This window comes from Stylophora pistillata, chromosome 14, assembly GCF_964205215.1.
Source record: "Stylophora pistillata chromosome 14, jaStyPist1.2, whole genome shotgun sequence".
NCBI classification, from domain to species: domain Eukaryota; kingdom Metazoa; phylum Cnidaria; class Anthozoa; order Scleractinia; family Pocilloporidae; genus Stylophora; species Stylophora pistillata.
This window is the reverse complement of record NC_142532.1, coordinates 7243037-7260145: the sequence shown is the minus strand read 5'-3', so window position 1 is coordinate 7260145 and position 17109 is coordinate 7243037. Positions and strand designations below refer to the sequence as shown.

General features: G+C 39.5%; 2 protein-coding genes across 2 annotated transcripts; both read left to right on the top strand.

Moving 5' to 3' along the window:
- Window positions 1-84: 84 nt before the first annotated feature.
- LOC111329472 (tubulin-specific chaperone C) lies at window positions 85-6582 on the top strand. The gene is made up of 2 exons (XM_022934183.2): window positions 85-562; window positions 4888-6582. Exons 1-2 carry the CDS (start codon window positions 149-151, stop codon window positions 5458-5460), a joined length of 987 nt encoding a protein of 328 aa, XP_022789918.2. The 5' UTR covers window positions 85-148; the 3' UTR covers window positions 5461-6582.
- A 6719-nt stretch (window positions 6583-13301) lies between these two features.
- LOC111329482 (ribosome biogenesis protein SLX9 homolog) lies at window positions 13302-17062 on the top strand. The gene is made up of 5 exons (XM_022934201.2): window positions 13302-13455; window positions 13624-13792; window positions 15743-15896; window positions 16463-16528; window positions 16878-17062. Exons 1-5 carry the CDS (start codon window positions 13360-13362, stop codon window positions 16999-17001), a joined length of 609 nt encoding a protein of 202 aa, XP_022789936.2. The 5' UTR covers window positions 13302-13359; the 3' UTR covers window positions 17002-17062.
- The last annotated feature ends 47 nt before the right edge of the window (window positions 17063-17109 follow it).

Below are 17109 nucleotides of genomic sequence, written 5' to 3'. Positions count from 1 at the left end.
CCGATCGCTTTTCAAGAAAAGACCCGGAAGCGGTTTTTCGCTTACTTCATTACTGTCCCGTCAAGATGGCTGCCATGCGGTAAGCTTTCAGTCAAATAAGCAGCCTGGTCTTCCTCTGCTTAGCATCCAGGCCTGTTAGTCATTCAAGATGGCGGATGTTCGAGAGAGACTCGAAAGACGTAACGAAGAGCGATTGGCAGCGATCGAGAAACGTAAAGCTGACAAAGAAAGCAAAGAACAGCCATCAGAAAATGTAGAGTACATCACATCAACTTTTTCTAAAGAGAAGAGAGAAATAGATGAGCAGTTATGCAAAAGTGCCACTTTAATCGAAGCCGGGAATAAAATGAAGGCCGTTGAATTCTTTGATATGCTGTCAGATAAGTGCCAAAAACTTCAAAAATTTGTGGCCGATTCAGCAATGTTTTTGCCTTCTCATGACATACAAGTCTTACAGGAGACCGTAAAGACTTTACAACAAGATATTAATGAGAAGAGGGAAGAATATCTGCCCAAGAAAAAGTTTGCTTTCAAAGCGAGAAAGAAAGAGGCGCCTAACAAGGTCAGTATAGGGTAGGGAGGGTCAGAGTGAATCCTTCAATCAAATACTCAGGGGTTTCATTAAGGAATAAAGGCTGATAGTTTCTAAAGAAACTGTTTGGGGCTGTGTCGGTGGGGGTAACGAAATAAGGTTTCATTAAGGGCCTGGGCACCAGGCAAATTGGCCAGTTGTGAGGAGGGTTTTGCCCACCTGGTTTGACTATCTGGAGGAAAGTTTATCTTATAAAGTAAACCAGTCACCCCCCTGCTGAATACATTAATGAAACCCCTGAATACTAACATCATGATAACTAGATTAGTCTTTGAAACAGTGATACCGCGAGCGATGTTTTCCCCAATTGTATTTGATTTTGGGGAGCTTTATAGTATTGTTATTGCGCGTATTGTAGGAGTGCATATCACTCTTTCTTACAATGTCCAAAGAATGATTAATTCTGCCATTAATACACTTGTATGCATATATACGTTGATGACATTTCCTACGTTCTTCAAGATTTGGCCATCTCAAGACTGTTAATGCATCAGTGGATGAGGAGTGAAGTGATCTATCTAATATCAACTTAGCTGCATTGTTTTGCAGAATTTGCAATTCCTTCATAAGTGTGACATTGTCCTTATCACCCCAGACTAAATCAGCCTGATCAAAAATAGGCAGCACTAAGATATTATAAAAAAGTAACCGAGCCTTATAAGGTAAATAATACTTAATCCTACGTAAAAGACCAAGGTTCTTATTAACCTTACATGAAATATACTCAACATGGTCGGACCATGTAAAAGTTGAGGACAACATAACTCCCAAATATTTAAAACTAGTTACAGAATTTATATCAGTGTCAAAAATAGATAATGAGAAAGAGGAAATACCAACAAGTTTCCTATTACTACCTATAATCATGGATTTTGTCTTAGTAAGATTCAAAGTTAGCTTATTTCCATGTAGCCACTGGGCAACTTGCAAAGAGATCATCATTCAGTACCTCTTCCAACAGGTGTGGCTCCTTAGCAAAGTAGTACAGGACCGTGTCATCAGCATACAAAGTCACTGTTGAGTTCGAACCTTTAATAGGCCTTACTTCACTTAGAACCTAATTAAGACTAAATACAAGATGGCGGTCATGGTAATAAATAGCCATAAAGTGAAACCGCTGGTCATGCAATATGCGGGCAGGGCACAGGAAGCCCAGCCTTAACAACAGAACGGCAATATTGCGACAGTCACCTTGCAATTAAAAATAGCCAGAGGAAGGTCATTAATATAAACTAAGAAGAGAAGCGGTCCTAGAATACTCCCCTGTGGCACCCCAAAGGTCATCGGGAGAGGGTCAGACATAGCATCACCACAGGAAGTCCGCTGTTTACGATGACTCAGGTAGGACTTGAACCACTGTAGCATGCTGGGCGAGACACTGATAGCCGATAATTTAGATAACAAGATCTTATGGTCAACGGTATCGAATGCCTTGGTCAAATCTAAGAACACTGCACCGCACAGTTCTCCACTCTCCATATGCAATAGGACCTCATCTGCAAAACTGGTGAGAGCTGATGTTGTAGACAGTTTGGAACGGAAGCCAAATTGTTTGTTTGAAATGAGGTTATTTGAAGTTAGAAAGTCATAGAATTGGAAGTGGACGACTTTTTCCAGTATCTTACTCATCGTTGGCAGAATAGAAATTGGGTGATAATTTGACGCATCTGTCCTATCTCCAGTTTTGAAAAGTGCAGCCACTTTCGAGCATTTCCATATTTCAGGAAAATTGCCAGTGCAAATAGAGAGATTCAGTAACTTGGTGATCGAGGGACAAATAACACACGCGCCACACTTTAAGAGTCTCGCACTGATGTTGTCCAAGCCAATAGCTTTATTTGTCTTCAGAGAAAGCAGATGCTTGAGTACTGTTTCCTCATCAACTTCATAAAGCGAGAAATACTGTAATTTCGTGGCCGTTCTGACTGGGAACATAGCAGCTGATATTTTATTTGCAAGACTTCTGCCAATGGAAGCGAAATAATAGTTGAGCATGGATGCAATAGAGGCTGGAGTGGTGTGTTCAACACCATCAGCTATGATACATTGTGGGCTTGAGGATTTAGTCTTGCAAGAAGACACCTCACTCGCCGCCTTCCAGATCTTCCCTGAATATTATGGTTTCTGGCTTTCTTGCGTGATGCATATCGTTTGTTGCAAACAAAAAGAGAGCTTCTTCTTTGTTACTCCTATGTAAGCGAGAGTCTGATTGGATGAGTATTCAATCAATTGAAGTCCCTGACAGAAAGCTTAATACTCTCCCCCCCCCCCCCAAGAAATTCTCAAAGTTCTAGGGTGCAAACAGGCAAGGCAATTATACTCTCCCAGTGATTCTCTCCACCCAGGAGGATTGGTGAACTGTCCACAGCTCTCTAGTTGATTTACTGGCAAAGAGTGAGATACAGCCGTCATCTCTTACCTGAGGAGGGGGGGGTGGGGGTATGAAGGCATGCTCCCCTGAAAATTTTTGAAAAATTAATTTATCAAGATATGTAGATTCCTTTATTTTGTGCGGGAATTTCCACTATTAGAAAGTGTTCTGAGCAAGTACAAAGGGAAAAAGGAGTAAATTATGTATAGAAGGATGATTGCTTTTCATTGGCATTTAACTATAGCAGCAGTTTACTATCTGAAAATCAACAGTTTAAATCAGAAACCTTGATTGCATGCACAAGAAGGGCTTCAGCAGGAAAGCATGAGATTGAATGAACTCTGACTGTCAGTTAGGACTGATGAAATGTTGGTTGGGAAGGTGGAGTGGGGGGGGAGGGGGACTTAGGCTGGACCACTGTCCCATCCAGGGAGAGTAGTGATAATGCTAGTTGTTTCTTGCTAAAATAACTAGGATAAGCTCCAGCCAGATGAACCACTCAGTTCCATTGTTGACTTAGACCTTTTGCTCTGGAAAAAGGTCCTGCTTAGTGCTCCTTTAACCCGGTACATCCTCATATGAACATGCATATTCTCTGCACTACTCCTTATACATTTCTTATGGTATTAGCAAGGAGAATTTGTTTGAAAATCATGAGCTTCTTTAGTTTGTAATTGTTTTCCTTGTTCTCATGACCTTTAACAATTGGTTCGTGTATCAGCATGCATTCATTGAGAATTCAAGAATTCAAGCATGTCAGAAGTTTGGAGGGCATAAAAGATGCACAAGAGTTGCTCAAAGCACAGCCAAGAGCAACTCTAGCTTCTTGAGTGTTCTCTAAACTTCCCAAGTGCTTCAATTCTTGATGAACACACAGCTGACACATCAACCAATTGTTTTATAACATTTTCAATGCTGTAGTTTATGTACAAAGGGCAGAAATTCCTTCTTCTGTGCTTCAATGCATTGTTTATTTTGTTTCGGAAAAGTATTTTGCCATGCTTCAATGATCTCGCCTCATATTGGTCAAAAACTGATAGGTGAATACATGTGTGTAAATTGACATCATCAGTATGCACAATGGGAAATTGTAGCACACTCGCACAATTGAATTTGATTGCACAAATTCACAAGCTATGTTATAATAATTTGTATTTGTATTTACAGATTCATACAGTGTACAGGCGAGAGAACAATAGGACACGTAGTCCCCTATTAGGTTCATCTGCCTAAACTTACTCCAACCCACCTATCCCACCCAGGGGAGGACATTCATCACACAGTAATCTCGTGCGCGGGAAATTAACGTCTCCTACCCCTAACCCTGCAAGAGACGGGACCTCCATTTATTCGTCCCTATCCGAGAAGACTAGAATATCTAACCATTTCTTGATGTTATAGAAAGGCGGCATATTCTTCTCAATTATTTTAAGACCCTGAGTGTTGGTCCGGCTGGGGCTCGAACCCTCGAGCCCTCCCACACAACAGTCCAGCGCTCTATCCATTGAGCTAACTGGGAGTTAATGTTTGATTCAACAGTGGTATTATAATAAGAATTAGATATCAGCCACTCTAAGTAGTTAAAGGATTAAAGCACATAATTTTATCCTTAGTTAGCATGATTATGTTAAAAGTGGAGGTTTTTTTATTTTTTTTATTTTTCAGCTTCTCCTCACTAGAGAGGTAATTTCAGGGGCTGTGGTCTAGCAGCCCCTAGTGGCCACTGGTACCTAACTTTTGCTCTTGGGGAAACTTGGGAATTTTAGTTTTTTTCATATAAAAGCATGTGCTAGGGACCTTTTATTTCAAAGTTTCAGAGCAGTGGGCTCCCTTCAGTTTTTCTTCAAGCGCAGCCTTGAATTTGTCTTTTTCTTGTAGGTAACCAATCCCACTCTGTGCTCTGTTTTTTTTTTTTTTTTTTTAGGATGGACCTGTCATTCAAGAGACAAAGAACAAAGAGTTTCCTTTACCAGCAACAGAAAAAAAGCTTTTAGATTCCGGTCTTGGTTTTCTAGGAGTAGCAGATCAAACACTAACCATGGATCAATCACAGGTGAAAAATCAAGACATCACTTTAAGAAATCTTCAAAACTGCACAGTAATAATCTATGGTGCACCATCTGCATTGCTTATGAACAAACTGATGGGATGTACAATCTTATGTGGACCTGTGTCTGGAGCGGTATTCATTGAAGATTGTGTGAAATGTGATTTTGTCTTTCCTTGTCATCAGCTGCGAGTTCATTGCACAACTGACAGCAAGTTTTATCTTCATGTCACCAGTAGGGCTATTGTCGAGGACTGTTCCAATGTAGGTTTTGCTCCTTTTAACTGGGAGTATGAAAATCTACAGAATGATTTTAAATTGGCTGGTCTTGATCCTTTAGAAAATAACTGGTCTCTTGTCAATGATTTTAACTGGCTGAAAGCTGATGTGCCTTCTCCCAATTGGTTCATAATAAGTGAGGGTGAGCGCATACATAAGTGGAGCATGTGAACATGTTTGAGAAGCTTTTCATAGCATGTGCCCCAAATGAAACTCACATATTCTTGTAAAAAAGAGATCTTCATGGAAAGACTAGTTGGTCAAGTTTTAAGTTTACTTAACGATACAATATAGTCGTTATTGTAAAATCTAATGTTACCGGTAGTAGTTTTCGTCACATGAATTGAGATTTCTGTGAGTGAAACACCTGGTAATTAAAACTTTTATAAGCCACATGTGGGTATCTAGGTGTTGCTGTTTAGAGGTTTCTGTCTAGCTCTTATGTGAGGAGGGGAGCAAAGTGGGGGGAGGGGGGGTTCTGATCTGAATTTCTTGCAGGAATTTTACAAAAATATATATACATATATTATAAAAAACAGTACTTTGCACCTAACACTACTTACAATACAACTACTTACACTTACACTACTGCTGCACAGTACCATACATACCTACATACATACATACATACATACATACATACATACATACATACTTTATTGTCGCCTCCCCAATGGGGCTTTTCAGGAACAATATATAAATTAGTGACTATACATTCAAATAAAATTAATTAATCACAACATGTAATATAATATCATCTAAGAATATATATAAAAACATATGTACACGATTGGTTAAAAAAAAAAAAAGATATTCTAATCAGAAGTACTAATCAGATTTCAAAAATTCAGAAATAAGCAAAGATTTGAGTTTTCTTTTAAACATATGAATGTTCGCAGCAAGTTTCAGTTCTGTATCCAGACCGTTCCAGAGGCTAACAGTTCTATAGTGGAAAGATCTTTGACCAGTTGCTGTCTTGCAAAATGGGATCTGTAGTTTCTGTGAGTTCCTTGTCGAATGTGTTGAGATTTGTGATCTTTGAACAAAAAGTGAAGTCAGGGCCTCAGGCGCGCACCCAGTCATGCATTTGAAAGCCAGAATTGCATCACGGTAGTACAGTTGTCTTATTGGTATCCAGTGCAATTGTTTAAGAATTAGTGTAATATGGTCATATTTCTTTTTGTCGCATAAAATACGGCCAGCGAAATTTTGTACAGCTTGGATTCTATTTAAATTATTTTCAGTGGTGTTACACCATACGTTGGAGCAATAATAAAGTTTGCTGAAAACTAACGCATTTGTCAGGATTGCCCAAGTCCTTGGCACAATCGACAGGCAGGAGCTCTTTTCCCAAGAGTGTTAGACGGAAGTCTCCAACTTTGGCTGTCATTGCTCTACTTCCTAAGATGACAAAGTTCACAAATGTCCAGTTAGATATTTTACTTAGGTCATCATTAAGCTTGCAGATGGCATTTTCTTTATTGTCAAGGCTGAACGTCAAGAGTAGTTTAGTATCATCCACATAGCATTGAGTGCTACAAGATGTGGCAATACTTGGAAGGTCGTTAATATAAATATTGAAGAGAAGTGGACCCAGAATACTCTCCTTGGGCACACCGCAGAACAGTGGTGGGAAGTCAGAGTAGGCAAAGTCAATCCTAACGGTTTGGTATCGAGGAGACAGATAGCTGTTGAACCACTTAATGGCTTGGGCCGAAAGCCCAACGTCCTGTAGCTTTGCCATAAGAACATTGTGGTTGATGGAATCAAAGGCTTTACTGAAATCGAGTAGAACAATTGCAGAAAGTTTCTTTTTGTCAATACCTTCCAATACCTTCCAATATGGAATCATACATAGAGGGAAACCAGATGAAACCACATAATCATAAAATTTTAAATTAGTCATGGATCCAATATTAAATTACTTACATTACTTAAAATTTAGGATACTTGCCGGTAATACAATAAATATATCTTATTAGATGTTTTGTTGTGTGGTATCGCTGAGTAGTTTTACAAGTTGTGCCGTATTTTGTCGAGCCCTTAGCGCAAGTCAAAACACAACTAACAAGTAAAAGTACTTAGCAATACGACACACCAAAATGTCTAATCAGTTATTTATTATCCAATACGCGATGTGAAAAACCTGTCTAACCAGTTCTCTGGAGTACAAAGACAGCATGATATTTGTACTTGTCTTGGGCATTATTTGTACTCTAGGGAGTGTAGTTGGATGATGAAGTGCAATACAATACAATGCAATACTTACATAACCTATATTATTAAAAACTGGATCATTGGATAATGCAATTCAAGACTTTTTATTGGCTTATCCATTATGGTATATGAGCCAATATACCATAATTATGGAAAGCCATACTGGACAAAAGTGGTCGAGAATAATTTTATCAGCCGAGAAACATTTTTGTCTTTCGAGATATATGTTCGATGGTCCAGAAATATTTTTGACGATGGAGGAAACTTTTTCATTAGTCGAGAAATAATTCGCTCTGACGAGAAATATTTTAAAGAATCGAGAAAACTTTTTCATGGGTCAAACAATTTTTTCACTGGTTGAGAAGTTTTTGGTAGATCGAGAAATAATTTTGTCGATCGAGAGTTTTTTTGCCGATCGAGAATATTTTTTGCTGATCGAGAATTTTTTTGTCGATCGAGAATTTTTTTTCGCCGATCGAGAATTTTTTTTGTCTATCGAGAATTTTTTGCCAGTCCAGTATTTTTCGCCGATCGAGAAATATTTGGCGCGCGAGAATTTTCCTGAATGTCGAGGAATTTTTTTTGTCGGTCGAGAATTGTTCTGTCAATCGAGCTGGTCAGCGGGCGTTTCGCGCCAAAATATAATCACATGGGACATCACATGGTACTAAAGAAAATGGCAGATTGTTTACCCAAAAAGTAAAAAGTTGCGGGCGTTCTGAAGTATCATTGTAACAATGTTTGTACAGCTAGCAGCTGCTTACTATTGTTGTATTGTTATGGAATTTTAAATTGGTGAGAGGTAACGATGAAGACTTAGAGAACTTCTTTTTGTCTCTTCACGACTGAGTTTCGCAAATAGAACACAACAGAGCCTGTAATAACCCATCCTCGGAGACCCAGGGGCTGTGGGTCGATTTCAAGTTAGGGCATGAAGAGCCCCTGGGGACATTGTCTTACAAGACTAGTTCCAAACGGTCGCAGTCGTTCTGCCATCTGATTGGTGCCAGAAAATTGATTGCGCAGAAAAAATCTCTGTCGCACACTAGTATATGTCCGTGTTAAAACACACGAAAGGACTCTAAAGCACACTTCACTCTGATTGGGCAGAAAAACACAGATTTTCTGGCACCAATCAGATGGCAGAACGACTGCGACCGTTTGGAACTAGTCTTGTAAGACAATGTCCCCAGGGGCTCTTCATGCCCTAACTTGAAATCGAGCCCCTTGAAATCAGCCCCTGGATTTCCGAGGATGGTAATAACCTCAGGTATACATATGATGCACGATCCTCGCAGTAGATAGCGCTATTTAAGCAATAGATAAATAGCGCTATAGATAAATAGCGCTTAAATAGCGCTATCTACTGCGAGGATCGTGCATCATATGTATCTAATACCGCAGTTCAAAATATATGAACTTCACATATTTCATCGTATCAGAACCTCAGGTATGTCAAGTACCTGTACGACCGGGTGGAGGGGCAAGTCCAAAGTGTCGTTGCTATTTCGCTTGTTCTCGCCAACTCTCAAAGCTATCAGGTATTGAAGGAGATGTTTCAATATCTTCTTCATTCCCTCTGGGAGCTTCAGCAAGATTTGGGAACAAAATGCTGGGAAATATACACACGGGAAAGCGTACGCCGAAATCCGTCAGAAGGAGGTCCGTCTCGGCTCGATGTCCTATTATTATTATTATTATTATTATTATTATTATTATTATTATTATTATGAAATCCGAGCTTGCCCAATGTTTCTTCATGATGAAGGCTCTATAAAGGTAGAGCATGTTACACTTGCAAAATTGAATAAAATGAACACGTACTCTGTTTTCGCTCGTGATTTTGTATTAACGTAAAAGAGTTTTTCTTTTATTTATACCTTGCTTAGCCATATTTTACAGTTCACACAATTACTGACGTTTGAGTGACATTGAAACAAATTAGACAAATTAGTATACGTAATCGCATGGGGCCGGGTAAAATTAAGTAATTTCAGGTCGATCAGTCTTAGATTTGACCACTTTCCTTTTTCTTTTTGTGATGTAATTTTGTTTTACAACTCTCTGCAAAATATCACTACATTCATTGACTTTTCTGTGATTAATAGTGTAACCAGGCTTACACCCTTTCCTCTGGGTTTCGTGCTGCTGCATGAGATGAGGCATACGTTTCCACATATTTTTTTGGCCATGTCTAAAGAGTGTTTTTTCTTAGTGGTTTTCGTATCTGGCGTAGCACAGGCTCTTTTTGCAGAACCCTTCAGTTTCAGTGAATGCCTGCAATGCATTGAAGATTCTATTAGGATGCGTATATTACAAAAATGCGGTCGGCATTTCGAGTTTTTCAGAGTATTGACTTAACTTGACATGTGTTCAACCAAAGGCGTGAAATGTTGGAAAACTTTAGATGCGAAAAAAATCCACTTCGTTTTAACGCGAGAGTGTCTTCTTTGAAAGGATTACTAGGGAATGAAACCTTTACGGATTGACTTGAAATTTGGTCCGAAGGCTCCCAAGATACCAATCTAAAAAAACCGTGTGGAGCTTTTCTGTCTTTCGAAATTGTTCTGCCGCAATGGTCTCCGGCGTAACGCGTATCGGTAAAATTTTGATAACCGAACTTTTCAGAAAAATTCTCGATCGACAGGAAATTTCGCGATGGACAAAAAAAATTCACGATCGTATTTGCGAAACATAGTCGTGAAGAGACAAAAAGAAGTTCTCTAAGTCGTCATCGTTATCTCTCACCGATTTAAAATTCCATAACAATACAACAATAGTAAGCCGCTGTACAAACATTGTTACAATAATTAATGACACTTCAGAACGCCCGTAGACTTTCTCAAAGTCGCTCGCTTCGTTTTCTATTCTGGTGTGGTAGCTCACTGTCGCGCTACGCGCTCAAAAGCGCGACTTGTGAGCAAGTCAAGAACGCCCGCAACTTTTTACTTTGGGTTAACAATCCGTCTCTTAATTTCGTTAGTACCATGTGATGTCCCATGTGATTATATTTTGGCGCGAAACGCCCGCTGACCAGCTCGATTGACAGAACAATTCTCGACCGACAAAAAAAATTCTTGACCTTCAGGAAAATTCTCGACCTTCAGGGAAATTCTCGCTCGCCAAATATTTCTCGATCGGCAAAAAATTTCTCGATTGGCAAAAAATTTCTCGATCGGCAAAAAAATTTTCGATAGGCGAAAAAAATTCGCGATCGGCGAAAAAACTCTCGATCGACAAAATTATTTCTCGATCTACCAAAAAATTCTCAACTGAGTAAAAAAATTGTTTGACCCATAAAGTTTTCTCGATTCTTTAAAATATTTCTGAACTTACCACAAACATTTCTCGTCAGAGAGAATTATTTTTCGACCAATGGAAAAGTTTTCTCAATCGTCAAAGATATTTCTGGACCATCGAACATATATCTCGAAAGACAAAATTATTTCTCGGCCGACAAAATTATTCTTGACCACTTTTGTCCAGTATGGCTTTCCATACATAATCTAATATCTGTACATTGTAACATCCCGTTTCTTCTTACAAATTAAAATAAAGTTGAGAAGATTTGTCTAATATCTTGGAGGCATTTTTTCAATGAAATAATTATTCCACTCGCAGTTGTTGGATTTGAGATGATTATAGCCAACTGGGCGCTATGCGCTTCTTTGGCTATCATCCCATATCCAACGCGCGCTTGTGGAATAATTGTTAAATATAGCACGTTGTAATTGATACTACCCAGAATAAAAGAAAGTTACGAGGCCCTGTTAGGGGGGGGGAGGGGGTATAGATGTCACCTATCTGAATTTCAAACTTTGTCACATCACCATTTTGGAAGGTTCTGATGTTGCTGTTGCAATTTTCATCAATGTCGTGCTCGAAGTCCTATTTTTATTTCCCTAATGTCGCTGTTTCAACGCTATGTCGCCCGTCAGAATTTACCCTATGAGGGCCTCAGTTATTAACTTTTTGTAACTTTTTAAACTTTATTTATGAAAAACACACCTTACAATGAAGACTCACCCTATTTTTCCCTTGCTTATTAAAATTTTGAAAGTTTAAGTTTTCTTTTCACCCCATACCCCACAGTCATTTAGAGTGGCATAGATATCCCCTGAAGTTAGGACCTTATGAGACTGTTGGCCATTCTTGCCTCATTAGTCTTCAGAACAGGTGTCAAATTAAACTATATTATAGGACGCATTTTGTGGATGCCACATCTCCTTTTTAGCATGGTGATGATATTCACCACAGCATAGTTAACTATGACCACGTACCACAGCAAGTACTTATTAACTTATCACTTCTTGGCAAGTAATTCATGGCAGTCTCCATATAGATTCCCTGTTACCCAGTCTCCATTTAGACTCCCTGTTACCCATTCTCCCTGTGTACCCTGTGTACCCTGTGTACCCCTGTGTACCCCTGTGTACCCTGTGTACCCTGTGTACCCTGTGTACCCCTGTGTACCCCTGTGTACCCTGTGTACCCGTGTGTACCCCTGTGTACCCTGTGTACCCTGTGTACCCTGTGTACCCTGTGTACCCCTGTGTACCCTGTGTACCCTGTGTACCCATGTGTACCCTGTGTACCCTGTGTACCCCTGTGTACCCTGTGAACCCTGTGTGCCCTGTGTACCCTGTGTACCCGTGTGTACCCTGTGTACCCGTGTGTACCCTGTGTACCCTGTGTGCCCTGTGTACCCATGTGTACCCTGTGTACCCGTGTGTACCCTGTGTACCCTTTGTACCCTGTGTACCCGTGTGTACCCTGTGTACCCTGTGTACCCCTGTGTACCCTGTGTACCCGTGTGTACCCTGTGTACCCTGTGTACCCTGTGTACCCATGTGTACCCTGTGTACCCATGTGTACCCTGTGTACCCTGTGTACCCATGTGTACCCTGTGTACCCTGTGTACCCATGTGTACCCCTGTGTACCCTGTGTACCCTGTGTACCCTGCATACCCCTGTGTACCCCTGTGTACCCTGTGTACCCTGTGTACCCTGTGTACCCTGTGTACCCGTGTGTACCCTGTGTACCCATGTGTACCCTGTGTACCCTGTGTACCCTGTGTACCCGTGTGTACCCTGTGTACCCTGTGTACCCTGTGTACCCTGTGTACCCTGTGTACCCTGTGTACCCTCTGTACCCTGTGTACACACGGTACACACGGGTACACACTGGTACACAGGGTACACAGGGTACACAGGGTACACAGTGTACACAGGGTAAACAGGGTACACAGGGTACACAGGGTACACAGGGTACACACGGGTACACAGGGTACACAGGGTACACAGGGTACACAGGGTACACACGGGTACACAGGGTACACAGGGTAAACAGGGTACACACGGATACACAGGGTACACAGGGTACACAGGGTACACACAAGTACACAGGGTACACAGGGTACACACGGGTACACAGGGTACACAGGGTACACAGGGTACACAGGGGTACACAGGGTACACAGGGTACACATGGGTACACAGGGTACACAGGGTACACACGGGTACACAGGGTACACAGGGTACACTGGGGTACACAGGGTACACAGGGTACACAGGGTACACATGGGTTCACAGGGTACACAGGGTACACAGGGTACACAGGGTACACAGGGGTACACAGGGTACACAGGGTACACAGGGTGCACATGGGTATACAGGGTACACAGGGTACACAGGGTACACAGGGTACACAGGGAGAATGGGTCACAGGGAGTCTATATGGAGACTGGGTAACAGGGAGTCTATATGGAGACTGCCATGAATTACTTGCCCACTTCTTGTTCCATTCTCCCACAGTGTGCAGCTAGGCGAGGCCACTAAGCATCTTAGAACAACATGGGAAAGATTAGAAGAAACCGTAAGAAACTCCATTTACAAGCAGTAAAACCCGCTAATGTAACGAGCAAAGAAGACGTTTTGAAGGCAAATGAGGTAGAGAAATTATTTATGCTGACCTTTATGATAATCAAATGCTAGCTTTGAAAACTCAAAATCGCCAAATTAATCATGCACGTGCCTTCCATGCTATTACTTATTCTTTGAATATATCACCGTTACGATTATTTATTACTTATTCTGTTCTGTTCTGTTCTTTGACAGTCTTCTCTTCCTGCCATATTCTCCACTGTGGGACTGTTTAATGCAAATGACCAAGCCCGACCCGATGAATCTACAGACAACCAAGACACACACAGTCAAACTGCCGACCTAAAGACTCCATCAAACAAAAAGGATAGAAGAAAAGAACGACATGAGCGTTTTCTGAGAAGTAAGTTAGAGTGTTTGACTGCAATTACAAATGCCTAAAGGTTAACGTTGTATAATTTTCATCGACGTCCTCTCCCTACGGGTAAGATTGATTTGCGTGTCGAACCAGATACGTTAACTCCTAATTAAAACTTGAATCTGGCTAATCGTGTTGATAATTTATTTATCTTGTTAAGTTCATCTATGATCATGAAAGTTCTGGAATGATTGATCCGGTCAAGATCTTAGCAAACCTCGATCGTGGTAGGATCTTGCAAAGATTTCTTGAAATTCCCACCAAGATTCTGCTAAGATCTTTTGATTTTTGCTTGGTGTTTGTACAATCTTAACATGACATAAGAAAGATATGAACATTACACTGCAGCTGCATGGATGATCTTACAGCCTGATCTTGTCTAAGATCTTGCTAAGATTTTACCAAAGATCTTAGTATGATTTCTGTAAGATTTATTTCAATATCTTTTTATGTTTTTCAATTAAGGATAATACAAAACTCAGGATCACTTAGCCAAACAGCCAATAAACTGGCTTATCTGGCTTTTGCTATTGTTCAAAGTGAGCCAAAAAACATAAGTATATGAATTTCATCCAGCTGGAACTTACTGGTGTAGCTGATTTGCAAAGCAATTTTTTTACTGGTATCATTTGCCTTCAAATGCTTTGGTTCACTTTTAATTCAGGTGCTTTTGCAAAATTGTTTCTTCTTGTAATGATTTCATCAATACATTGTCTGATCAAGAACAAAGAATTCTCTTAACTTAGCTTAAAAGGAAGGGTATCAGGGCTCGACACTAATGGTAGCCAACTAGCCACGGACTAGTAGAATTTCAGTTTTGGCTAGTGGTTTTCGATTTCCACAAGCAGTTTGACTAATAAGCAAAGTGAAATTGTTAGTAGGTTGCTAGTAGGTTGAAAAGTTAGTGTCGAGCCCTAGGTATAGAACCAGTAAGGGAGAACTAAGGGTCAAATATTTGGAGTTAAACTGTACTTGTAGTGGTGAGAGCGCTCGCCTTCCACCAATGTGTCCTGGGTTGGATTCCCAGACCCGGTGTCTTAAGTGGATTGAGTTTGTTGGTTCTCTACTCTGCTCTGAGAGGTTTTCCTCTGGGTACTCAGGTTTTCCCCTCTCCTCAAAAACCATCATCATTTGAATTTATTTATTTATTTATTACAATTTAGTGGCACAGTTAAAACCAATAAAGTTATAAAATACAAGCGAAAAGAGAAGAAACGCCATATGGATAATTCATCCAGGACCCCATAATTATGAAAACAGATCACCGAAGTTAAATAGGCAAAAAATATATTACATATGTTTTAAACTAGAAATGATTATTATAAAAATTCCACGGAATATATTAATTAGATATATTATCCACTAAATACTTAACACCTGGCTTAAAACTATTTACACTTGCTGCTCTACGAGTATCAAAGGGCAATAGATTCCAGGAATCAACTATCCTATGAAAAAAAAACTATATTTGAGAGGATTTGTTCTTGCGTATTTCTTCTTTAAAGATAAATTATCATATTTCCTAATTGAATAATGGTCAGCATCCGAATAAAAATCAACATAAGAGTCAATATTAATGTCAATAATTCCATTGAGGGCTTTATATAAAAATGTAACGACAGTTAAAAATCTTCTATTTTCTAATGACATCAAATTTAACTTCTTTAGACGAGCCTCATAATTGTCCTCAGTCTTTAATATGAATTTGGTTGCTCTTTTTTGTACTTTTTCAAGCTTTTCTGTGTTCTTTTTGGTGTAGGGTGACCATTTATATAATTTAGAGTTTTTTTTTAGATTTACACATGACCCCACAAGCTGTTCAGCTTTAAAAACATTATCGTGTCTAAATAAAGGTGTTATTATTATTATAATTATTATTGTAGTGTCCTGAATAAAAGTGAATTAGATATGAAATAATGTTTCATTTCAATGCAGAACTGCATGCTGGCAGACTTGTGGAAGAAAGCAGCAAAAAAGCAAAGGAGAGGGCAAAGACAGTTGTTGTAGGTGACATGGAACCACTATTATCAGCCCTACCAACCATACACATACCAGATCTTACAAAAGGCACAAAATCTTCCAATGATAGGTGAGTTGATGAGAAGGGTACATATGATTTTTGTCAACTACAGGTACGATGTGGATTCTATATAACAAAAAAAGTTACATTAATTTGATATACAGTAGTTTGGCACAACAACTGTGTAATATGTAATTTTTTTTTCTCGTGATGAGATCACTCTTGATGTGGATTGTGACATTTCTTCCTTATATACTTCTTCAGTTGCTGAGGTAGACTAGAAGCAGTCCTTTCTTTTCAGTCAAGTCTTTTGTGGATGTGAAACAAAAGCATAAAAAAATATGTTTGCACATCATGCAGAACTCTGGGAGTGAGACCTACTCTTTGTATGCCTCACTGCTAGAGTTCTGTGTGACATGCCAACATCAGTTTTTTTTATTCCAGTAAACAAACTTCACTGAAAAAGCAGGGACTGATCTCAGTTTAGTGCAGTGGTCAACCTCCTAGCCTGGCCAAGTCTGGTAGTATGCTATTGAAACTTCTTGATCTGTACTACGTGTATGCATTGTGATGATTTATAATTGTAGCTCACTGTGATTTTACAATGATTTTTTCATAATTTCAATTTCCTGCAGTAATGGAAAAGAGAAGCTTACTAAAACTCAAAACAAGATGAGTAAAAAATCACGCCAAGCTCTACAGTGAGTGACCATTCTGTGTTGCATTACAAGAAGTCTTACATTATTCATTGATTAACTAATCCAATAAATCATAACTTAAGTACTAAATAGGGGAGCAGGGATGATGCAGTGGTGAAAGCACTCACCTCCCCACACTGTAGCCCCAGTTTGATTCCAATTCAGAGGGTTTTTCTCCAGGTCCTCCAGTTTTTCTCCTTCTACAAAAACCAACATTCCAAATTCTAATTCGACCTGGAAACATTGGACGGAAAGAGCCACACCTATATGGAATGTGTACTGCTTAATTCCCATTACCGTCATGATTATTATTACTAAATATATATTATTTTTTCTCTTTCTTAACTTGCAGTGCCAGTGAAATTGCCCATTTTCAACAAGTTGTTAAACATCCAGCCTTCAAAGCTAACCCACTTGCTGCAATTTCTGAACATATTAAAAATGCCATACAGAGAGAACATGAAAATCAGACTTAAGGCTAGAAATAGTCAATTGTTAATTAAATATCAACTTAATAAAAAAAATTATTTTATCACACTAACAGATTTAATTTATACATTTTTTTAAGATTTATTGTCATGATA